At 38.1% G+C, this 26330-nt stretch overlaps 1 protein-coding gene across 6 annotated transcripts in view; it reads right to left on the bottom strand.

Moving 5' to 3' along the window:
- Nucleotides 1–753: 753 nt before the first annotated feature.
- HTT (huntingtin) overlaps nt 754–26330 on the bottom strand; it is an 87661-nt gene continuing 62084 nt past the window's right edge. For 4 of the 6 annotated variants that reach the window (XM_005229813.4, XM_027790862.2, XM_027790878.2 and 1 more), the window contains 21 exons: nt 24831–24953; nt 23770–23983; nt 23423–23568; nt 22772–22949; nt 22402–22497; nt 21406–21593; nt 20037–20163; nt 18741–18841; nt 17403–17557; nt 16883–17022; nt 16637–16719; nt 14426–14556; nt 14115–14244; nt 13183–13338; nt 10470–10660; nt 9773–9887; nt 9349–9562; nt 9101–9206; nt 7585–7747; nt 6748–6908; nt 754–5788 (listed from right to left, as the gene is read on the bottom strand). In XM_005229813.4, the coding sequence (XP_005229870.1) occupies nt 5575–5788; nt 6748–6908; nt 7585–7747; nt 9101–9206; nt 9349–9562; nt 9773–9887; nt 10470–10660; nt 13183–13338; nt 14115–14244; nt 14426–14556; nt 16637–16719; nt 16883–17022; nt 17403–17557; nt 18741–18841; nt 20037–20163; nt 21406–21593; nt 22402–22497; nt 22772–22949; nt 23423–23568; nt 23770–23983; nt 24831–24953 (3132 nt within the window). In that variant the 3' untranslated portion in view covers nt 754–5574. Of the gene's footprint in view, nt 5789–6747; nt 6909–7584; nt 7748–9100; nt 9207–9347; nt 9563–9772; nt 9888–10469; nt 10661–13182; nt 13339–14114; nt 14245–14425; nt 14557–16636; nt 16720–16882; nt 17023–17402; nt 17558–18740; nt 18842–20036; nt 20164–21405; nt 21594–22401; nt 22498–22771; nt 22950–23422; nt 23569–23769; nt 23984–24830; nt 24954–26330 lie in introns of those variants that run through there. The other 2 variants (XM_055794560.1, XM_055794562.1) reach the window with 2 other exon arrangements.

Raw genomic sequence — 26330 nt, 5'->3', positions numbered from 1 at the left:
ACAAAAAGATGAAGACTTTTTTATCCTAACAAGTCTTCAACTCTAAAGACAGTACGGCTCTGTTCCTTGGCTCCATGGCTAAAATAAAAGGTGGAAAGAGTGGCTGATCATTTGCTACTACCACTGACAAGGAAAAACAAGATGTAAAAAAATTATTTTGACTGAGAATGAAACCAGCACGTGCTTTCTACATTAAGCTACTACTTTAAAGCTTATGCCAGAACTTCCAGAGAACAGCCGAGTGCTGCAAAGTTAATCAAAACAAGATGTCTCTGAGCAGTTGAGTACTGCAAGAGATCCTCCAGTGTTCAGCAGCAGGACCACCCAGAAATTTCTTTTAAGATGCAAGCCTAACCGTTGGGAAACCAAACTTAGGCAAGTTAAACCCATTGCTTCTACTGTGTAACATTATCCGCCCTCCCAAGGACTGCTGCAGATAAATACACCCTCATTCACAAATACAGCTGTACGCTTAAATTTTTGCTTTTTCTAATCTCATCTAGAATCACAGAGAAGTTTTGGCAAGCAGGAATATTAGATACAATTAAAAGCACAACTGTGATACTTCTCTTGTTAACTCCAAATAGCACTGATTGGGAAGCATACCTACATTTGCAGAAAGTTCAAGTGTTCTTGCATATTTTTAAAATACTTCATATTTGGTAGTTGCTGAAAAGAGGAGATACCACGGAAACAAAAAACTATAGCAAGAATGCATCGAGACCTTTTTTAAAATAACCAGAGAAAAATCACTTACAGTAATAGTTGTATTTTATTTTCTCTTAGCTTCAATGTGCAGTATTTTCAGCATATTTTTTTTTTTAAAAACTTAAACATACATCTAAAATTATATGCTTTCCTTTTCCCTTGAGTACAATTGCTTTTGGGGTTGGGGCTCCAAGCTTTTGCTCATCATTGCCCTCAAACTGTACAAGACAACACCACAGGCTGCGTTACCTTATCCTTTGTCAGGCTGATCCAACTTGATGGTATGCACACACACACTGATGGGAATGATAAGCTCACACAAAATGCACGTGACAAAAAGCAGCGCATGCTTCACAAATGCTCTGCAGCATTTATACCCAGTTAACTTGAATACGGCTAAAACCTGACATACGATAGAAGCTCTCCTGGGTATGACTGTGGGATTCTCAAGATTTTCAATGGATACTTTAAGGTAGCATGCACAGAGTTCACCTGAAATCTCAGTATTAGGTAAAATAAGCATATTGGACTTCCCCAAAATTTTGCTACATTGCTTATCTAGTTCTTACAGCAGCTTGCTCTCACTTCCACTTCAAAATAATCAAACTACCTAAAACCTACCAAAGTACTTCGCTCTCTTGTAACTTTCATCAATTGTATCCTTATAACCAAAACTGTTTTAAAAGAGCAAAGCACCTGCCATTGTCGTTTAGTTGGGATTGTACACGGTCAAAGTCTGCTTTATGCCATGAATGTACTTGAATCAGTTCCCACGTTTCCCCCACCCCATCCCTTTGAACCATCAGGTAAGATCCTGAATGACCAAATTTTAATTAAAATCTTATTGCTATATTTATTGCTCATTATACCCTAAAATTTATTTTGTTTAGGAAGCATAAATGCTTAGCCATGACAGCTCCACAAAATCTTAAGACAAACCAGGTCTGCTGCTCTTGGAGAACTGTCTTTGCAGCGTTTTTGACACAACCTCCTTATCTGCTATGTGAAGTTAACAGCCGTTAAAAAAGGAGAACAACGAGACAGAATGCTCCTAAGGCAAATCTACTAAACGTCAACAAATTATTTTTAACCCAAAAGGTTCCACTTGTTCCCCACCTTGTTTGATCTAAATCTGTTCATTCATTACTCAGTGCTTTAGGAATGTTGGTGGTCGTTAAGAAACAAGCAACTGTCTCGGTGCTGAGAAGACATTCCTACCAAAGCCAAAGTAATACACAATCGTTTACTAGATGCTTTAGGCAAGAAATGACATCTGAGTATACACTCTAGAGAAGACTTAAACTCACATTCAATTTCGACTGGCAAAAACCATAAACAGTAGAAGATAATACTTTGAATCCCACAAGTAAAAACTGGTCTACAATGGGTTGTAGTTTCCAGCTCCTCACTCTTGCACACAGTGCAAGGGAGAGGGCATGCTGAAATGAAATACAATCCAACTTTATTTAATGGGCCAGTGGGTAGCTAGCCCAAAAACTATTTATAAAAAGTTGGCTAGCATATGGTGTTCTCAAAGGAGGGCCACATTACAGATTTCGTAAAGTAGTCCTTTGACAACCGAATTGCAGATAAAAGTTTTAAACATGAATCTGTCTTAAGTATGCTCCCAATCATGCCGTACCTCTAATCTCGTAAGGTTGTAAAGAAGCCAGTTCCACTGCAAAGCACATGAAATAAACCGCTTGCTTTGGTTAGCCAGGACACCAAATGTAAGTCTTAAGTTCAAAAACATTTCAACCCTGTTCTCAATGAAAAACTTAAGTCTGATTTTCAGAATTAGCTTTCTGTCTGCAGCAAGCTAAAAATGATCCGTGATATAAAATTTTGCCTTAAGTCAATCTCAAGGGACAAGTGATTTATTTTTTTTGCTTTAAATCCAACATTGGTACTTCTCAGTAGCCATTGTTTTGTTGTATTGTCCCCACTGCACACCTCTTGGCTCTTGTCACTAGAAGCAGGCAGGAGTGATTTTAAATATGATTTCACTCCCAAAGAAGTGAGGGTAGGGAAAGCATGTCTAGGAAGTAGAAAGGAAGGCATTCTGCAGGTGAAACATTAGATTTCAAGCACTACCAGTGTGCGTTTCCACACCAGAAACACCCTGAAGTTACATTCCCTTCAGGTAACTGAGGATTCCCTAAGAGGAGATGCCCTTCTTTATAGACACTTTGGACATGTTTCAGGAGGTATACTACGACAAATCTCCAAGAGAGGTTAAAACAGATGGAGTTATCACTACCAGTGAATCTGTGTGAGGTTAGACCTAATGCATCAGCTCTAAAGTTTGACTTGAAGTGGGCAATGCAAGTATTTGCTTGAAGGCCAGCAACAGGCATTTGAGGAATGGGAGTCCGTCACACCTGAGGTTTTTCAACCAGCCACGCTGACTGCTTGATTCAATGTATTCCTCCACTGGTTGGAAAGTTTCTACGACAAGTGCCCAATTGGTTTGGAAAGTTTCATAAAGGGTCTAGCTCCTGTTATCCCAAGGTCAAGTAACCAGCTATTCTGTGTTAATCATGAGGAGCTTAAAATAATGAAGAATGTAACAGTTTGTAACGCAACATATACTGTTATATGGTGAGAATATGACTAACCTGATGCTTAAAAAATATATTAAAATCTATTTTAAATTTTGGAAAATAGCTTACAAAAATATCTTCACTTAAACTATATATCATACAAAAACTGACTGGTGTGTGGGCTTACAGTACAAAATGATTACCGGTGGTTACAAAAGGGAAGAGTGATCTATACTACCCCTTAATGAAGAAACAGGGTATTATATCTCACTGCCTTGAATTAGTCTCTTAGCAGAATTAAGATAATTTCCAATATAACTCAAAAAACTTTGAAAGTATCTATTTTATTAAACCTTTCCCTGAACTCCTGGTCAGTTTCTTTTAAAAATCACCACAGTGCTGTGGCCAAAGAAAGAAGAGTAACCCAACTAAGGGCAGAAATAATTGCTCTAGATAGTAAGATCTGTAGAGAGCTAAATACAGCAACTCTGCAGTTGTTTCAACTGCCCATACCACCAGTTTCCTCTATCAGTTTCTAAAAGGAAGTGACACCAGTGGACAATTCCTTTGTAATCAATTTATGGGCAGAAGCAACAATTTTTGGTCTAGATTGGAATTAGTTTAAATACATGGGTTTAATAAATACAAATATACACATCTGTATACATTAAATGTTGTCACATGTGTATAATTTCAACATATACATTATATACAGAAATACATACAGTACATGCTCCTCCTGACAACACTATCTCATTTTTCCAAGTGTCACCACAAGGTGTGATAAGAAAATGAAGAGAGCTTAAATATAGGACGTAACTGAGAACAAAGGTATAATTTCTCTATAATTAAAGAATTAGAACAAACGGAACTAACGAGAAATGCTGCGCTAGATTTCCCCATGTAACGTGTAGGAATCAATGGGGCTCCCTGGGTGGCAAGTCAAAGCTAAATCTGGCCCTGTGTGGTGTCCTGAAACTTGTAGATATTTGTGCTGTGTTTGTGTCTAAAGCATTATGTATACAACAGGTAATGAAAGAGGTTGTGTAACCGAACACCTTAGCCAGTCCCAAAGTAGACCACAGCAGCCTTCCGATTCTTAACTGCTAGCGTGAATTTCTGCACATGAGAGTGGGTTGAATCCAGATGACTCCGCGGTCTCAGTTAGGAAAGGTCAAATGGTTACCGACTGCTGGGGAGCTTGCACCATTTTGTCTCTTAAAATGCCGTGCAGCAAATAAGAGCAGTTTCTTAAGTATACAAAAGGCTGATCCAGAGTAACTAGTCCTCTCTTTTACCATTACGTCTCAAAATAAAGGAATTCAAAAGAACCTACAGTAAGTGGATCACAAGAATGCCTCCTCAGTGCAGCGTCTCCAGACAAATTAATCGACTTCCAGTTTTAAAGCACTTTAAGAAAAAGTGAGATGCAAATAAGATGTAATCTGTACAGTAAGATGGATTTCCAAAAGGAACATGAATTCAAGCACAAGAAAAACAAAAAGTGAGGACAATACAGATGTCAAGACATTCAGTAGCATGGCTTCTGTTCATCTCAAATTACAGCACAGCTCATGCACCACACATCTTACAATTTTACATACTGTACATGATATAGAAATATTTAAGTTAAAATTTCTTTTACTGATATACTGTACTGAAATTTTAAATCCTGAGAAGAAAAAAGAAAAATGTGTGGTTACGTATGTGCACTATATCGCCAGTATCACCAACACATACACCACAGGATATCAGAAAGTCCAGAGAGGAATTACATGCTGGAAGTGTAAATCATGAAAGCCATTTTCTCTTTTCTTTGTTTGGGAGAGACATCAGGAAACAATTTATATTCTGTACTACACAACAGTATATACAGGTACATAAAACTGTTAAGTTTTCTAATGACTGCAGCTTGCAATAACAGTCTTTCTGTCAGCATCTTAACAGCTGCACCACAGTGGCTTCAGCTGAACATCAGGAAGAAGAGTAATACCAGTTACCCTGCATGTAGTACTTGCTTGTATTTTACAGTTAGTGTGTCCCAGGTTAGTCCCAAACACCACTTGAAAAACGTTGACATACTTCTTTCCACTCACATGTGCCTGGTGTCAACAACAACAACATCACCAAGAACAAGAACTACACTAGACTTTTCAGGTGATTTCCAGTGCTGCAGAGCACTTGTCCATGCATTCTGGAAGTAAAACTGACAGGTCCATATTTACCACAACAGCAGCCCCAGATACTTTCTTGGTCTTGCATTCCCCGTAATTCGTATCAGATTCCAACACTAGTCATGCAGTTCCATTACACGTCAGGACTTTCAACATGCTGTGACCTTGTGGACATTTTGCAAACAAGCTAGTAAGCGATGATATGGGGTTCCGGGAGATGCTACCACCTCAAACACTGACTGAAAGGCCCTCCGATCTAATTCTTCATCTATCTGATGTCGGTAGAAGTCTATGGCCACCAAACAGAAGATGTTAACATCCACTTGCTCTGATTTTCCCATTCTGCTGATAATATGTGGAAGACTGAGATCTAAGTTAAGGTCATAATAGGACAGAAGTTGCTCATCTTTTGGTATAGCACTTAAAACACTGTTATCCAGTAAAATGGCATATTTTTGAGTTCACCAACAACATCATGTAGTAATTGGACTACTACAAAAATCCTGTTTTGTCATTAACTTCAAGTAATTTCTTATTCCCAGAAATACATTTTAATCCAGCAGGAATCTTCTTTATCCACTGGAGGTAACAGTGGAATCAGCACCACAGACACAACTCCTGACAGCCAAAGAGCACTGCTGAGATTAACAGTCATTAGCAAGTTTCAAACATGACATACAGCCACTTCTTCGCCTCGTCATGAAATGCAACAGTTATTTTTCTGTTTCTTTGGAGGTTTTTGTTTGTTTTTAAATAAACCCAGCACTGATACCAGCAGTATCTTTTGGCTCTTCCAAATTACTTGGCTGATGTCATTCCACTGCCAGAGCTCACTATTACTGCAGTGCATCTCCAGGGAGAACACTCACAAAACATGTTTGTATGCAGAGGATAATTTTCTTTGAGTTTGGTGTTTGGTGGATTTTTTTTAATTAATATATTTTATCTTGCAGAAGGAATATAGAACAACGCTTTCAAAGGTCATTGCAAAGCTATCTAGTGAAGCTTTTAAGAAGTCCTTCAAAGTAAGGACTTACTTGCCCAATCATTTTGCATAGTCACAAAGAACAGACCTTAAAACAGTACTTTTAGATAACTTTGTTCTCGTAATTTGGTTATAAGATTTCCCAGCCCCCCCCCCCCCCCCCCCCCCCCAAACCTGAGGCATCAATGGCACAAAGTGATATACGCCACTAACTGCAGCAAATTTGCCATTTGTTGCATGCTACACTTGTACACTTATCCTTCAAGGCTATCAATGTGCATTTTGGAATCGCTGTTATTTACCCAGAAATGGCACACATTCAGTCTTTGTAGGATACATTGCTGAAATCCATTGACTGGTGGAAGCACTGACAAAAAAACAGGAAAGACTCCACATTGCCATTGCCACAGGCGTTCTTTGTGTGAAATTAGAGAGAGACAGCATCACCCAATCACGGACCATTGAGGACTGTCCGGTGCTATGCAGTGTCTGGAATACCTGCAAAATATTTTAAAGAGGAATAAAGACATAGCAGATGGATACGGGAAGAGTGTAGTTTCTCTTGTAAAGGTTCTCTCCAGCTACAAAGCTCTGAGGTTCACGGATCAGATTCCTGGAGGCAATCCCAATGAACACAAAGCTTAGAAAAAAAGAGAATTTGCAGAAGAGACAGCCAGGATCCAACTTGACTCGTGACATCTGACAAACTGAGGCAAGTACAGAAAGGCAAGGCTTTTCTGGTGTCTCTGTTTTTATAGATCGAATGGGGTGTGCACATGCACTCTAAAGCAATTCATGAGTCCAAGTAAGCCAAACAAGAGTCCATAGGGGCTTGACTGTAGAGTTTTATAAAGCCAGATGACCTGGGCTGGCTCCTCCAGACCCAAAGAGTCCGAGTACCAGGATCACAACTATGAATTGTGTCTTTTTTTTGCCAATATCAGCGACTGAACTGTACTGCTGTGAGCTTTGCCTTCTGGGTGACAGGTGATTCTAGCCTTCCATGTTGCCCAGAACACAAAGCCTACAGCAGCATAGCTCAATCACTGCAACTGGTTTGTTAGATCTAACAAAATTGATCTTTGCCCCTCTGATTGAGCCGTCGGTTATTTAGAAATCTTCTGAAACTTCGAACAAAAAAACCACCAACAAACCAAAACCATATGAACACTACCTTATAAACTACCGTTGCCATGAATTGTGGGTAGGGCTGCTGATTGGATAAAAATTCTCCAATAACTTTATTCATTACATCTTGTGGGGGGAAAAAATCATCAAGGAACTGTGGAAGGATCCGAGCCACTACTCTAGCTTCAAAGGGAAATCCTTTCCTGATCCTGAAAAAGAATAAAAAAACCCAAATTTTATAATCAAATTCCAGCAAATATCTAGTTCTCTTCCAATTTAATTGGCAATAGAAAGTATGCTTTCATCTCTAGATAGGCAAAAGAGTCTTCAACACTGAGGAATCCAAGTCTTTATGTAATTTTACTCCAACAGTCTACCCAAAGAGGCCTATCAAAGCTATTAAAAGTCGTTACAGGTGTCATGTCCTGTCTCCCTCAACTTTTTTTTTTTTAATACTCAACATATTTTGAAGCTTTGCAATGACATCAGAGACAAGACTTAATAATAGGAATGCTGGAAAAAAAACATAAAGAAGAATTAAAGACAGGGAGATCACTACTCCTAGTTACCAGAGAAAAGACCATTTTATAAGCAGAACGCTTATTTCCATTATTAACAAGACCAAGACTGACCAATATATTCAACAGGAAAAACAAGTTGCACTGCACTATACAGAGGGGAAAAGATATTCCAACTTAAAGACAATTTGACTTAAGTAACACTGATTGGAAAGTCTTCCTAATAAAGGCTGCATCTATTGATGTGTAAAGATCAGGTTATTGTCTCGCGATTATTCCCTTATTCCCTACAAAAGTTATTTTCCGCTTGTAGTATTCGTATTTGTTTTGCTAACTCTTAGAAGTGATATTTTCAAAAGCACTCAAGCACTGCTCTAGTTCAGTTCTCACTGAGTGCAGAAGTGAAACCCTCATCCGGTTTTAGAGAAAACCCGCTGAACACTTCAAAAAATGTAACCCATTATCCCACAAACTACTACGCAAAGTCTAACATGCTACGCTCACTTAAGACAGCTTGAGATTGTCAGATCAAAACACGGGTTTTGAAATGTTTCCATTAAATGAGTTCCATGTGAATACAGAATTTTTACTGTACCCTTCCACTGCAATTACTTAACAGCCTTGAAAGAGCAACATTTGGGTGGGGGAAGGGAAAAAAGGTTTTAAACTCTTGGGGTGGTTTGAAAGATTATTTCCTGTAAACAGGATTTATATCCCTGATTATGCAGAAGACATCCTATAAAGCACTTAAGAGTCTGACCTGAAGGGAGCTGGAAATACATTTGTAAAGTCTTACGGTTTGTGCAACACACAGTATCAGCTAGGACATGTCTGTTTTCCATTTACATTCCTGTACACTTGTGCTGCCTTCAGCAATTCCATCAGTGTTACTGCATTTACTAGAAGTATCAATTTTAAGCAAAGGTAAGCAGAGAAATGTCATTGATTAAATATTAGAACTGTCGAAAAGAGAGGAAGTGACCACACAGTGCCAAATGGAATAATTTCCCTTCCAGTGCCCCATAACATGCTTTATTCTCTTACCTATCAAAAAGGACAGATACTCGTTCCATAGCTACAATCACAGATTCACTGTCAGGAGCAGCTGGATTTGCATCTGTGGTACGACTGGGGCTGATTTTTTCCTTTCCTAAACCAAAATAACATTGTAAGTTTACTGCAAACGCTACAAAAGACCTTCTTCTCCTCGGTAACAAAAACAAATAAAGGAAATTAGCCCTGTTAGTAAGCTCATCTCTCACCACATCAGGAATGTATATTAAAAAAAATACCTGTGTACATGCAAGTCAGCATTAATCCAAGTGCTGCCATTGCTCTGTGGGGGCTCTGCACATTCACTCTGTCAACACTCAGTTTAACTAGCGATTCACTGTCCAGCCTAGAAAGCTGCTCTGAAAGAAGGAGTCGTTCTAATCCTCTCAGGACACAATGATAAATAATGGATGGCGTCGATTCATCACTTCCAGACACCATGACTCCACACATCTGAAAAAGAAAAAAAGCCAACTATCTGTTTTTGAGGTATTTAGGTCATCTTCTATCACCACACCACTGCAGCCAGCATGGAACTGCATCAGGTATTAAGGAAACTAAACACAAAAGCACACCTACACCACAGTAATAAAGGTGTTTAAGATAGCTATGTGGTGATCCCAATTCACATGACCACCTGTGATTACAGGCATCATAACATACCTGTATAATTCCTGCAGAGAATTCAGGCCCTACATCAAGTGGGTAATTCTCGATCAAATAGAAAGCAGCTGCGCACATTACCAAGATGTGCTGTTGGTTATGGATATTCACACAACTGTAAATAAGCAAAACCACTAGTGGTCACTTAAATCAAACTTGTCTAAGTCACAAACAGAGACAGTATGAACAATCCTTAGAAACACTACATATTTCTTCACGTGACATTTATGCAGTTTTAAAAATCACACGGAGTATCACCAAGACTCCATAGGAGAGCACTGGTTATCATGGTAATTTCAGTGCAACACAAGAAATTTATCAGCAATGTAATTACAAGTTACCATTGCCCAATTTGTTTAAGAGAAATAAGCTTCATTACTGATCCTGCAAGTCTTACGCAAAGAGTATGCCTTTTGACAGAAAAGCAAGGTTTAAGGAACACAATTTACCAGAGAGACAAAGCCTGAGCTATCAAACAGTTTTCCCACCCTCAAATATCTTTTTTCTTCTGTAAACGAAATGTAAAATCGGCTGGTATTTTCAATGACAATGACAAAACCTGCTTGATACAACAGCCTGCTCTAAACTGTACTGACAACTGCAAAGCATAAAGAGCCCTTCTGTTCACACATAAGCATGCAACAGTTCCAACAGGTGAGGGGGGGGGGGGGGGGGGGCAGGGAAGTACGGGTCTTACTGTGCTACTGCTCTCAAATTGGAGAGCAGATACTCGCTGATAATCGGAATGAGTTGCTTTGCTGTCTCATCAAGCAAGTCACACTCAAGTATATAAAGGATTCCATGCAGAGCTCCAATCCGACTTGGCATATGGGTGCTTCTGAGGGTTGATTCCAGCAGTCGACTTACTGGCTCAGCCACAGCTTTATCCTAATACATCCAACAAGAGTATTCATTAGAAGTCAACACTGCCTCAAACCTGGTGAGTCCTTGTCATTTGGAAATACTTGCAACAAATTAAATAGCAGAAAATATGGCGTGAACCAGAGCCTGGCTTAAAGCTACTTCAAATCAAGTGTCAGGAGATTAATGTAATCAGGTAAGAGATGACTTGCAGATTAACTAGTAAATTCATGCTACTTTTGTTTTACCTGTACAAAGTACTCATGATTTAAAGTCAAAGAATCAAGGTAAGCATTAGTTCAATAAATAATATATGCTATCAAGAATCCTCTACATCTAAGAATTGGATAGTTTGAATTTTCTGGCCTTCCAGCTAACCACAAAGGATGCTTCAATCTGAAACTGACTGGTAGATGCCTACAGTATACACCCAAAAGAATATGACGGCATCCACTCAAGTCAGTACGGTGTTCCATTTATTTGTTCTCCGAGACCACAGGCGCTCAGACCTACACGTATTTCTCTCCACCACTCCCATAATCTGGATAAGGGGATTCAGTGTGCCCTCCAAGTCTGCAGGCAACACCAAGCTGTGGGGAGTGCTGATCTGCTGGAGGGCAGGAGACTCCGCAGAGGGAGCTGGGCAGGCTGAACTGATGGGCCCAGACCAACTGTATGAGGTCCAACAAGGCTCGGTGCTGGGTCCTGCACTGTGGTCACAACAACCACACACAGCGCTGCAGGCTCGGGGAACAGTGGCTGGAAAGCTGCCTGATGGAAAAAGACCTGGCGGTGTTTGCCAACAGCCAGATGAACATGAACCAGCAGTGCGCCCAGGGAGCCAAGAAGGCCAACAGCATCCTGGCTTGTGTCAGAAACTGTGTGGCCAGCAGGACCAGGGCAGTGACCATCCCCCTGCACTGGGCACTGGTGAGGCCTGTGTTCAGTTCTGGGCCCCTCACTACGAGAAAGACACTGAGGTGCTGGAGTGTGTCCAGAGAAGGGCCACAAGGCTGGTGAAGGGTCTAGAAAACAAGCCTTATGAGGAGTGGCTGAGGGAACTGTGGGGTGGCTTAGTCTGGAGAAGAGGAGGCTCAGGGGGGACCTTCTTGCTCCCTACAGCTACCTGGAAGGAGGTTGTAAGCAGGTGGGGGTCAGTCTCTCCTCCCAAGTAACAGGTGACAGGACAAGAGGAAACGGCCTCAAGTTGTGCCAGGGGAGATTTACGCTGGATGTTAGCCAACATTTCTTCACTGAAAGGGTGGTCAAACATTGGAACAGGCTGCCCAGGGAGGTGGTGGAGTCACTGTCCTCAGAAGCATTTAAAAAACATGTAGATACGATGCTTAGTGACATGGTTTAGTGATGGACTGGGCAGTGCTGGGTTAATGGTTGGACCTGATGATCTCAAAGGTCTTTTCCAACCTAAATGATTCCATGGTTCTATGTTTAATCTCCAAACCTCAAGCTGTATCAGATACTTCACTCCCTCTTTTCAAAGTACAACAACTTACTGGAATACGCAAAATCTATTCTAAACTGTTAGATTTGAAAAGTCTTTTTTCTTACAATCTACATGAAGTATTTAGTAACCACATCCCTGTATTCATGAAGTATTAAGATACTGGCCAGTTTTACAGTGTGTGCTCTCTAGCTGCTCTTTTTAAGTGCATTTTCTACATAACTGAGCACACGACAATAAGCAGCTCTTGATGGAATCAACTTTTTGTTCTTCCTACTAACCTATTTAGTCAGTTATCTGTTAGTGAACTAGTAACACCTTCTCACAGAGTGGGAAATGGCAGCCTAGTCAGAACAAGCTCATCTCCAGAACTGCTTCTGCATGTTTGGCACCACTTTCACAGCCTTCCCTTGCACAGCTGCTGCTACAATAGCTCCTGGAAGACCTAGCCCAAAAGTCTTTAAAAACTTTTCTTATCACTATTACCCATATATTTTTATAGTAGTCTCACAAAGAGTTTCTATAAATATTAACTTCTTCCAAAAGAATTTGCAGTGTTTTTTTCATATATAGTCCCACTCTGAAATGTCCATTGGAAAATACTACTGCTCTCTGGTCTACAGATTTAATGACAGCAACACATTTCATTAAATAACTCACATTAATAATGTTCTGTCTCTAGGTGCCGAATGATGCAAGAAAAGGGATACCTGACTACCAAGCTACTATTAATCATATACACAGTCTCAGGCTCTCATGAGATTACAGCCACAGTCCTCGTTTCTGGCCTGGAATGCATAAATGAGTCCAGGGCAAAGGTAACACTCAGCTGAATAAGATAAACCAGAAAGCACATTAAATCAAGCTCAAACCTCAAAAAAACATGAAACTGAACAACCTTTCTGCTTGGGTATGGGACAACTGGACATGGAGTTTGCAACCTCTGAAAGCCCAGAATACATACTGTATTATTTCTTATAGCCATGCATATCAGCTAAGGGATTTTCTTGATTTTGCAGCAGAACCTGAGGATGAGTTAACCTAGACACTCGTGAATTTGCAGTAGATTTCCATGAGAATTTCTTACCATTCCAAGAACAGCAGCAGCTTTACAAGTGGCTGGTATCAAATACTGTACAAGAATCTCATCTTCTGACGGATGCACCTTTCGCAATTCTGTCAATGTTGTATACATCATCTCAAACTGATTCCTTTCTGTAAATAAGTCTGATACTGCTAGAAGCTGTAAACAAATTAAAATTGAATATAAAAAAGCCTATTAGCAGACAGCCAAAAACTGACTCTTCCTTCTGTTGTAACTGTCAGCAAAAGATTCCTTGATAAATCTATTAAATGTGTAAACGTTAACTCAGGTGTCTGGAATAACTGTTGTCCAGAATTAACTCCACCATCCATCTCAGATAACAGTTACCTCCAAGTGGTCCTTCTGCCCCCCCAAGAGGTTTACAAAACCAAATCCGCTGTTGTAAGTAATTCTCAAAAATGAACAAACGTGCCTCTTACAATGTGCTGTAACACCCCAAAACACACAATACATACTCTCTTGCAAGGATAGTTTCATTTAAATCTTTTACAGTAGTGAATGCTGGCTATCAAGACACATTCCACACCTGTGTTCTTTAGTTTTGCTTCTACACTTCAATATTCAATGTAACCCTCTAATACACTGTTATTCAATCTTGATTTTTTTACAGAGATAGAATAAGCAAAATCCTGAAATCTACTTTTAGCAAGTAAAGTAGAATACCAACTACCATTAAGTAACAATAAAGTGTCTGTAATGTAGTAGCAGAATACACAATCCATATGCTTATATAGTTTAAAATGAGTGTAATGTTACAGTTACTCAAGTTATATTTATGTACTGCCCATATAATGAAACTGCCAAGAAAAATCAGCATCTCCCATACGTTTAAAGATACTTTACAAATGCTGCTTAGCTCTGAATATTTGGTAGCATATACTCAATTATGACTCTGAGTAATAGATTAGACTTACTGATCGCACCACTTCGCTAATCAAGATAACTGGCGTTCTCTTGCTAGGATTTGATGGCAATATCCACTGACTGTACAGTTCAAGCAAGAACTGAGAACAAGAATGTATATCTACACCAGCCCGGTGTTTCCTGCAAGGCACAATAAACATGTGTTAAAATGGCTGTTCTTAAATCCTGCTAAAATACTTGATTTGAAATAATACGCTTATTTACCAGCATCCAGTTTATAAACCCAGCTTATTGAACTCAACATGAAGAGGTAAAATCTTACTGATAAACCAAAGGAGAGACAAGAAAAAACATAAGACACCTGGTGTTAATAGGAGAGGTTGGTGGTGAGGAAGGAGCAGGTATGTCATTCTCATCTTCTTCATCCTCACCCCACTCTTCTTCTCTCAATGGAGTGATATTATTTCCTAACCATATGGAGTGTATAGAGACCTTGCAACACACCGGGGGGGGGAAAAAAAAAAAGAAAAAGAAAAAGAAAAAGCAGCACAACATTTAATACCCTCATAGTCAGATTAAGGAAAAATAAAAATCTTAGAAGCCCAATACATTTTTCATTTAAAGGACAGGCAACACAGCCTCAAATAACATTTACAAGAACTAGACATTACTTTATTCTTTTTTTAATCTTTTTCAATATTTAACTTGCTTTAAACTGCATGGCACACCAAAAACAGTATCACCACATTCTTAGTACAGTAACACAGGTGATCCTGAAAGCAGCATCTGGCTGACCTGTAAACATGCACTAACAATGTGCATGCATTACCCCAAAGTCAACATACCAGAGCTAATTCCTAAGGAAAAGTATAAATATTTACAATTCATATCAAGCAGGAAAAACATTCAGAAATAACTGTAACAACTGCAGTTCAATAGGAAAACATTCCTAACTCCACTCAAACCATAACTCAGCATATCTGACTGCAAACTTTCTTATGAAACCAGGCAAGGCTAAGAATTCAAGTACTTTGACTCAGGCTAGATAATTATCTACAAAGAAGATAAACTGTTAGTTCTTCTTTAAATTTTATTTTAAAAAATTAAAGTTCCAGAACAGTAAAACCTGCTGATGACATTTCCTAAATGATCTGCCTGAAGATTCCAAAACAAAACCAGCACTTCCTGTGTTTCGATACAGGTATTACTTTTTCCTCTAAAGTTACTGATCTTGCATAGCTCAAAGACTTTTCTTGGGAAAAAAAATCATTTCTACATAAAATTCTTAGCTAAGCAAAAATATACACACATTGGTTTTTCAAGCAGGATGTCTAATGCCTAGTATTGTTATCATAGAATCACGGAATCATTTAGGTTGGAAAAGACCTTTGAGATCATCAGGTCCAACCATTAACCCAGCACTGCCCAGTCCATCACTAAACCATGTCACTAAGCATCGTATCTACATGTTTTTTAAATGCTTCTGAGGACAGTGACTCCACCACCTCCCTGGGCAGCCTGTTCCAATGTTTGACCACCCTTTCAGTGAAGAAATGTTGGCTAACATCCAGCGTAAATCTCCCCTGGCACAACTTGAGGCCGTTTCCTCTTGTCCTGTCACCTGTTACTTGGGAGGAGAGACTGACCCCCACCTGCTTACAACCTCCTTCCAGGTAGCTGTAGGGAGCAAGAAGGTCCCCCCTGAGCCTCCTCTTCTCCAGACTAAGCCACCCCACAGTTCCCTCAGCCACTCCTCATAAGGCTTGTTTTCTAGACCCTTCACCAGCCTTGCGGCCCTTCTCCGGACACACTCCAAATAAAGATTATTATAGTGTTAACAGTTTTTGTAAATAACATGTAGGGTCTGTAAAGCTGCAAATACTGAATGTTCAAGCCATTTAGAATCTCAAGAGAACATACAGAAGCCTAGAGGCAGATAAATGATCATTTAGTCTTCCCTATGCAAAAGATTCTCAAGAAAAATAATGCCACTAACACTGAAGTATTTTTCACTAATACATACTATTCAAATAGTGAAACAAACGTTACATTTAAAACTTGTATATAACTTTATGCAAGATTTTAATTTTTAATTTTTCAAGGAGATAAATAAGTGGATAAGGACTTTTTTTTTTTTTTAATTCACCATATGTAGTGCTAATTTTCTAATTAACATCATCCGGTGAAATTTACGTCCCTACACTGGGACAACATTGTTAAATCAAACATTACTCTGCTATTTCAGATACAGTGATTTTTCATTTCCTACAGACTATAGCAAGCATGCAATAGCAAATTAAAATCCCATCGTTACAGTGAAAGCTAACACTACAAGGACCCTTTAGCACAGTGTTGAAAAGTACTGCCCAGTAGCTGGCTCATGGGTAGACCTCACACATACAAACAAAAAGTATATGAGAGGTGTTACAGCTGACTGAGTCACCCAGTTATGATCTACCTTGCACCACTCAGACCTTTTAGTTTACATCTGTTGTTAAGCAATGCCTCTTAACTGAATTTTCATAAACTAGAAGAAATGTAATAGAAGTTCAGAGTTAAGGTTTTAACAAACCTGTCCCAGTTTATAATCCATATCACCTATTTCTCGCTCAGTATTGATCTGCAGCAAGAGTTTTTCATGGCTGATAAGAGTACCTATAACAAAACAGAAGGTTTTAAAACAAGCATTACAAAGTAGATGTGAAAATGGCTTCATTTCCTGCAAACTAGATTTCAAATAAATTCTTAAGTGTATCTTTTCTACTTTTAAACATAAAAGAAATTTATTCTCCCCTTCCCCCTGCACACAGGCACTTACCTGTAGTAGCAGGAGAAAGTGATGGAACAGGGTCCCAAGCTTGGTATAAGTGATGAGTAGCAATATTATCTCTCTTAGATACCATTGCTTGGATTTCCTGTTCAACAATTCCCCTGATAACACTTAGCTTCCTCCCAAACCTGAAAGCCCAACAGAAATCAATTTAATAGATTTTTCCTTTAACATTTTTGTGCAATTCTGACTAGCTTACTCTACAGCGTTATGTGTCTATGCTTATTTTCATTATCAGGGATGCTAAAACTGAGAAATGTCAAGAAATACATTCTGCACGCTGTTCACTAGTTTTTCATAAGATATTGTCCTTTCCAGATACTGCCTTTTAACTCAGCAGGTGCATGATGCTAAGTCCATGTAACTTCTACATAAACAGATCTATCTGTATACGCTCTTGCTTAGAAAATAGTCTATACATATTATTGCTACAGGTGGATTAAGAAATTGTAATTGTGTATTATCACAACTGTAACTTTTATGCATTTTAGAACAAGTGAAAAAATACCTTGTGTCCAGAGCTTTTAAAGCTTTGTTGCGGGGCTGCTGTTCCAAACAGCTAACTGCTGGATTGCCTGCAACAGGTATTGTCATTGCACTCAGCACCAAGGAAGTTATGGCTTGTACTGCAAGAACATTAATTTGGGTCCTCTCTGTATCTTCCTGTAAAATGAACTTACTATAATTTGAATTGTAAAAAAAAAGGATCCTGAAAGACCTGAAAATCAATTTGTCACCTTCCACTAAATTATCATTAGTAAGCCTGACACTTAGACTTCTTCCCATCCAGAAATCTAACTGACATAAGCAATGCACACAAAGCATTGTGACTGTAACAGCAACAATCCTTCCATCTCAGCCATTCTGCATGCATCCTCTCTTATCCCAACACCATTAAAACCTCAAGATGTCAATTTTGTAACTTCCAAAGTGTTTAGTTGCTTTCTTTGGATCTACCCATTAGTTACTTGTTGAAACAAAGCATCAAACAAGATAATATCCGAGTTGGAAACTCTTCAGAGAGGGACACGATTGTTTTTGGTAACTGCCTGTTTAGAAACACAACTCAACCTTATGAATTTTCAGCAGCATTTTTCTGGACATCGTTATCCACATGCATCCAGTGTTTCTTCTAAACCAAGATGCTACACATTCAGTATTTAGCACCACTGTAAAAGTGTAAGAGAACTGTAACACTCTCATCATTGCTTTTGCTATAGATAAATTTCTCTAGCTCTAATCCCCAAATGCCCTCCACTGAATTTTGAATGCTTACCCGAGGCATCCAAATTAGAAGCCCAGATATCCAATATACATATAGCCTACAACTGGGAGTGAAAGACATGAGTATGCATCTCCAGGTCAACTCATTCCTACTCAAGAATCTTACCGAAAAATCTTACCAAAGAAAATCCCCTTGAGGTTTGGTTATTAGATAGCACGTTAATAATAGCAATTAATAGATATTAGTCACAGTGAACTATATATTTCCTAAAGGCACAGTTCTCTCACACGTCGTTTCTCTCAAAGTTCTTGGCATTCCTATTGTGCCTAAAGCCAAAAATCCAATCAAACACACTTTTAACTGTGTGTATGTTGAATGATGTACCAATATAAAGTTGAAACAGCTTCACTAGAATTTTACCATACTATTTACATGCTTGAAGAAGTTTTAAGCCAGAAAATGAATGTGTCTGAACTCACAGGGATATAAAGACAAGGAAATACAAAACAGAAATAAATTCTTAGTTTCACTCACTACTTTTCTGTTTTACAGGTTTAATAATTTTACATTTTTCTTAGTTTAATTAAGCTTTAATTAAAATAATTCAGTGAATAACATTACCTCTTGTTGATTCTCCTCTTGGTCCATTACAATAGGCTGAGTTACCAGCACACCAAGCAAAGTAGCCCAAGTCTCTTCAAACTGAGTACGGCTGATCCATCCTATGGAAACACTCAGAGATAGCCATTCATGTCTTAATACAAACTTAAACATGGAACAGCATCAAAAAAATGGTACGTCATTCTCACTGATTTAGTTTCATACCATTTACTATTCAATTTGGTATTTTTTGTAACCACTACAGCTTTAAATTTAACTGTTTTGTTTTAGGAAGTGATGAAGCTTTTAGAAGGGTTCTGCGTATTATTCAAATGTATGAAAAAAAAAACCCAACCTGAACAGGACCATTTAGATAATAATTTCATTGTCCAACTTCCAAAACACCAAGACCTATCAGGTTTTCACAACACACAAAATCATCCCAGAAAACTGTCCAGTTCTCACGGTAAAGAAAGTCATGGAGAATCCCATAATGACCCAAGAAATCTTCTTGCCCTAAAGGCAAAATAACTGAATTGCCTAGAAATAAGCATTAAAATTCAAGCACTTCTCAAAGAGTTTTTCCAAACAGATTTTTACCTATAAAAGACTGCAGAGGATTCCTGAATGATACCTTGCTGTTTATACTAATATAAAGAATCAAAAATGTGAATGTCACCTTAGGCATCATAGTGATCAAACAGAAATCAGTGCCACACCACAAGTCAATCAAATATTAACCCATAGATCAGAGGGAGAAAAACACCAAATAAACCCCAAAACAAAGAACTTGCATACGCATATGGAAAATTTGGTGCATTACCCTTGACAGGCTCATCTATTGATAAAGACTTGAACTCATAAGGCCCAGTGCTCTCTTCTTCAGTAAACCTTGACATATCTAGAAGCTTTAAAGTGACAGCATCTCATTTAAAATATTGAGTGTCGCACTGAATTCTATTTATACACTATACATGAATAAAAAAAAAAAAAAAAAAAAAGGATGGGGAAGCAAAATATTCTCAAACATAGTCAAGTGTATGCTCCAGTAAACAAGCAGCCACTTTAAGAGCACACCGAAAGCACCTCCCTGAGTTGGAATAGTTTTTGGCTTTATCTCTATAATTTTTCCCCTTCATTGAACAAAACATAAGAATTATTGCAGCACAATTACTAACCTGCTCTGAAATAGTATTTCTCTTCCACATTAGCAACAGAAGTAAACAAACAGTACCAGATTCAGTTATTGAGTAACTTCCCAACACAGGTGAATGCCCAATAACAGCCAACTGTATTAATTTTTAATTTTGTACATACCAAGTGTATTAATGCGATAGATGAACTCCTTAAAGATTTCTTTTTCTTGAAGAAATTCTACTGGGATTTCAGGAAAAACTGTGCTGAAGTCGCCTGCGGGCTTTGGTGACCAGCCTAATTTCCAGACCTGAAGAAATATAAAGTCTACTCGTCCAAAAGAGAAATAGTACTAACACGACAGCTATAAATATATATGCACCATTCAAAAGCAACAAGACATCAGTAAAAAAGTAATTCTTCAAATACAAAAATGCTTAGAGAAAGACTAAATATCTAACACAGCTAATACAAATTTTACAGTGCATTGCTAATTTGGGGTGAGGGTTTTTTTTTTGCATATTTCTCAAGAGAAATTAATTATTCAGTACTACTGTCCAAGTTCGTGTATAAAAGCAAGTAAGTTCCTGTCATATATTTCAGTTTAGGGTTTAATTGCTAGGTGACTCCTAGATTATGTAGAAATGATTCTGAAAGGTAATTGAGGAAAAGTTGTTCACATACTATTGATACCTGAAAAAGCACAGATACATCCAAGAGTGGGCAAAAAAAATCTCAATCCAAAAAAATACAATTAGCATCTTTTGACATACGCTCAAAAACAGAGTACTAAGAAACAGAGAAAGACTGGAGATATGGCCTTGCACATTATCAGGAAACCCTCTTTTTCTCTCCCTAATAAGCACCTAGAAACGTTCCCAAGAATGGTTTTGAAGTTTATCAAAACGAAGACATTTCACAGTAGTAACAATACATGGAGGTAATCATGAGATGTTCTTAAATCCATGTTACGCCAGCCAAAAAGAAAGCTTGAAATACCTTGTCCAAAAGATCCAAGATCAGTAATATACAATCCAAAAGTATCCACATGGTATACCATGGTATAGTACCACACACAAACCTGAGTCAGTTCAGACACTACCTTCAGACACCCCAGCACTGCTGCATCACTGTGGTGCTTGGCGTGACAAAAAAACCCACCTGTCAATTCAGGTGTCCAAGTAGCAGTGTAGATTTTGCACTCTTTCCAGGGTAAACAGTCCCACTGAGCAGGAGGAAATATTAGCCCCAACAAAGCATCTGATTCACTGCTTCCTTTTCCTTTCTTAAACTACCAGCTGGACATTCTTTCAAATGAAAATGTAAGGAGCAACTAGACTCCTTTCTAATCAAATCTCTGCTTCCAAAGTGAACTCTTATTTGCTATCTCTACAATGTTTTGCTACTCAGCGTTTAAAAAGACAAACTGGCTCATCAAACCAGCTAAAGGTTGAAGTCCTACTAATGTAAAAGTTACGATACAGCACCACGTTTTGTTTTCAAAATGTTCAAAAGCTTTTAAAGTCCTGAAAACAAAGCATAATGAACATACCAAGGGAGGTACTCTTGTATAACTGTTCACTAGAGGCAGCCTTGCTAAACTGATGATGATGTTCTTGAGGACAGGAGTAAGAAATGCTGGGATACTGCTGTTTCTTTTGTGCCCCAGTGACAAGACAGTCTGTAAACATTCCACCATCTCAGCTACCATTTCACAAGCCGCAGTAATGTGTTTGGTTTCTTTGTTGGGAGAGAAAGAAATTCAGTTTTATGAATCTAATCAAAAGCCACATCATTTTAAAAATACAGAAAACCAAGAAATGCTTCATAAAAGAGCATGTCGACTAAAAAGGACAAAACCGTAATAAGGATGTATACAAAGAAATACTCTACAATATTTCGGCTACTATCACCCTCCCCACAACAGCCTGCAGGTTGTTTGCCAGTCTCGGTGCTGGAGATTACCAGTATCTGAGGGCTGTCAGCAGGGCAGCTCAATTTCTAACCAAAGCAAGAACATGCCACACTAAATTCTCACAAATGCTCTGTTCAAAGTGATCAAACTCATCTGTCTTATGAGAAAACAGTCCCACAGCTGCCTCTATGCTAAATCTGACAAGCAGGTAATTTCTGTGGATGGAAGTGGTATCTTACTGCACCAGCACCACTGGATATAGAAGACTTGACCTTCCCCTCAACATAGTGCTTCCATACTGTAGAAGGACAGATAATGAATCTATCATTCTTCAGAAGAAATATTGACAATCCTACCTCTCCCACATGAAATCTAAAAATCCCACAACACTTAAAAAGTCAGTCTGCAGCATGCTGCACAACTAACAGAATCCTCCAAAAGAATCTGCATTGCTACTTAACTTGCAAGAAAAAAACAACTATACCTGTTAAAAAATGTCAATTTATATTTAATAGACACTTAAAAAAATAAGTGAGGAACTATCATTGTTAAGAAAATAGTAATGGAAAAGGTACCTACAAACATTTCTTCGGTGAAAGTTTAAGGCAAAACTGGAATTCATCATTTACTTACTCTGTGTGTTTGAATCAACTTCACTCTCACTTAAGCCTTTTGAAGTATTCTTCTTTCTTTCAGGACTGAGAAGTTGATTACCAGGTTCAACAGCAACTGAATTAGACAAAAATATTTAAAAGATACAGCCATTACAGATCTCGTACTCCATGTTTCTCCTCAAAACTAAGTCAAATACTTAACATCTTCAAGGCATCTCCCAAGTTCAAAAGTAAACACCAAATTTTAAATGAGAAATTAAAGTAGTAAAAATAAATTAAAGAAATAATTAAAAAGGACTCAGAGGAAATATTCCAGACACCTAGCATTTGATCAGTGATGACTGACAATTTATTAAGAAAATTCTCGTAGCTGTTCAAATTGGACTCACCTGCTTCTATGATAAATCTAATGCAATTAATTAAGGAGCAAGCATATGTCACATTAGCTGCAGAAGCCAGCAAATTCCAGAGACTAGACTGCTGTAATGTCAGACAGCAACAATCCAGAGCAGCTTGAAGATCTACACTTAACGGAATCTGGTCATGCATTAAATGCCATGATAGTGCCTGTGCAAAAATAAAAATTTCTCATTAACAGCAAACTCTCACAACAGAAGAACTTACAACCAAAGCTGTTTGTTTTTTTGTTGTTTTTTTTTTAACTCAGCAATACGTAAGTTTTACTAGCAAGCTGTACTGACTTTTTTTCCTGAGAACAGAATTTAATTTAAATACAATAACATTATGAGCATTATATATTGCTTATTTAGTGTTCCAAAAATCAGTGCAGGGCCACTCTCCCAAATGCCAGGATCATTCCTTCATTCAATCAACCTCTCCTTGTAAAAAGCTGCCCTTATCCCACATAAGCCCATCTGATTTACTAGCACAGATCAAAAAAAATAACCACAGAAGAAATTTCTACAGTTAAGACAAGAAAATTGCTCAGATCAGAAGTTACTCAATAGGACCAGTTTAAGTCAAAGTCATTCCCTCTCCCAACATTTCATCACATCTTTAATTATGCTGCAGCTTCTTACCTCTACTGACATAACTACAAATTTGAGGATATCATCCTCTTTGTCAGGAGGAACACGGAGACCAGCTGGTAGTTTTGAGAGTAACAACAAATACTGAGCCAGTGCACGACAAAGTGTCATCATAGACTGGTACATCACCTCATCTCCTAGAAAATAAGACTGGATGAAATCTAGCAGTTCAAATTTTCCGCCCCTCTCAAGTAATGTTTTTTCAGAATTATTTAATTAGCACATTTATGCCACATATCTTCATTTTTTAAATTAGTAAGTTCATTCATTCACAAGACATCTGTAAAGTGCCTTTGCAGAGGAGATAATAAACTTTAGAAGACCATTATTTCTATTACCAAAGATATCGCTTAGTTTTTTCCAGTAGGCCGATGGCTCGGTTGGCAGGAGTGGTTGAAAAACCTGGTGGTTGGCAGGAAGGTTTTGTACAGTGGTAGACACATGATCCAGAGTTACCCTCCGAGCTGTTTCAAAGAAACTACTCTTCTGGTCTCTTGAGATTTCATTCATGCCCAGGCTTAAACAAGGTGCTAACAAGCTGAGGTTGAATTCCTGAAATCAAATAGTAAATAAAAAGTTAAGAAATTGCTTTAAAGAGAAGCTAAATATCTGATAGTACTATTGCGGCATACAAATATGGTGGTAAATTAACAGTTTATTAAATAACAAGTTGGTTAATTAAGATCTCTACTCCATTGTGGTGTAACAGTACGATCATTAAGCCCATACTTGTTCCACATTTAAATTCCAAACACTACTGTACCAGAAATAAAAATCAATTTGCTTATTCCAGATTTTCAGAACAATATGTGAATAAAGCTTAAGAATGATCTATATACAAGGAATCTTCAAGAAATAAGTTTTCAAACAATTAAGTCAAATATTTTAAAAACAATTTCCCACTATTATTTCTGCATATCAGCAGAACAAAATACATTCTCAGAAAACAAAGTAATAGATACAAGTTGTCCTTTACGCCAGATTTACTACCTGTGGCTTGTTAGTGGCATACTGCAAGTTACCTAGCACAGGTATTTTAAAGGTTACAGAAGCATCTGGCCTTGTAAGAGACTGTATGGCAAAACGAGAACATTATGTAAAATGGTAAAATAGATTTTTGTGACTGCAATACATAAACCAACCTTCACTTTCACTCTATACACCCAACCTGTACTACCGGAAAGTTAGTAGTAGCATCATTGTTAGACCACAGAAACGAAAGGTATCTGTTTTAAGTTTCCAAAGTCAAACGAAATTCAAGAACTGAACTAACTACCAGTACTATATGAATTTGAAGTGTTAACATTTAAGGATATAATCTATTAATATTACCAATAAGAACATTAGAAATAATTACAGCCTCTTCAGCTGACCGTGTTTCATCTGACAAAGAAGTTACCTTGCTGGTCATAAAGGAGTTCAGGTCAGGCTGAGGAATCCTATTCACCAGCTCTGCGCCTTCTAGCAGTGCTGAGTCAGACTTGATGCAACACTGTGACCTCACTAGTGACACGTACCAGTCCTTTAATAATGAAAAAAAAAATTATTACATATTTATTTTCAGAAAAATAATACATTTCAAGGAGACAGGGAGAGAATTGCTCATTGGCACTGAATTGTGGTCCATGAATGGAAAAAACCCCAAAACCTCAAAGAAAAAAGCTAGGCAAAACAGACAACTGGTGAATGGACCACCATAAGCTAGACCAATGGATGTTCACTGGCAAGTTCTCTATTTCCATAGAGTCTGGACAAAAAAAGGAGGAAAAAAGCTGAAGGTATACGTATGTATTAGGGTCCTAAAGCTGAGGAGAATATCTAGGAAAAAAAATGGAATGCTCAACAGTCACAAAAACATAATTTTGCAGAAGCAAAAACCCCAGTACTACAACCAAGGAAAAGTCTTCAGATTCAAATAGATCAGCAGATGGCAGATGAAGATAAACATTTTGAAATAAATCAAGACCATCATACATCATCACAGATTTACTCCTTATTAGCAATGAGACTACAGGAACTGGTTCATAATATAACTAATTTTACTAAGGAATATAAAAAGGCTCAGTTATCCCTTTTCTATGTTTTGTCTCAACTGGACATCCTGAATTTGCTGATACTAATTAGAATGCAACTAAGCCTGTCAAGAGTTTAAAGAGCATCTTGATAATGATCTTAGTCACATGGTTTAGTTTTAGGCAGTCCTGCAAGGAACAGAGAACTGGACTTCACAACCCTTGCAACTTGAGACATTTTATGACTCTATGAACTACATAGAGGTTGTGGAGGAAGCACACAAAATCTACTCTGTGCAGGATTTACAGTGACAGAGGAAGGAGATTTTTTTCATTAATTTGAAGACAGAAAACTACAGATAAATGGTTTTTGGGCATAAACATTGTTTCCTCCTGTTAAGTAGTTCTCAATCTCTCTCCTAAGTCAATGGGTTCCTCAACTATATACCAGTGTCGTCCAAACTGTCAGCTAACAAAGTAAATTTTGTCATCTCAGTTACAAAAATTTCCTATTACTGTGTATCACTGTAGAACACAAAGGACTGAGAAGATGTTCTCTGTGCCATGGGATAAACTGGAAAGAAAGGAGGACACAGGCCCCAAAAGGCTGGCTGTTAGCTTCCCACTCCACTTTGAAATAAACACACTTAAGTACATGAAAGACAGAAACAGTTAAGTAGTCATGACTGTTCTCTGAAAGTAATTTAAAGCTGAGAAACGGAAATCAAGAAGTAAAATCTTATTTCCAAGAGTCAACCAAGAGTTTTCAGCAAATGAATAAAACTGATCAGTACAGTAAACACATCAAGAAAAAAAGAGGAGATACCTGTCTCTACTGAATCTTAGGTAAATCTTTCCATTAAATTTATGCAAAGAAAAACGATGTT

This window comes from Falco peregrinus, chromosome 2, assembly GCF_023634155.1.
Source record: "Falco peregrinus isolate bFalPer1 chromosome 2, bFalPer1.pri, whole genome shotgun sequence".
NCBI lineage: Eukaryota > Metazoa > Chordata > Aves > Falconiformes > Falconidae > Falco > Falco peregrinus.
This window is presented reverse-complemented; position numbering and strand designations above follow the sequence as displayed.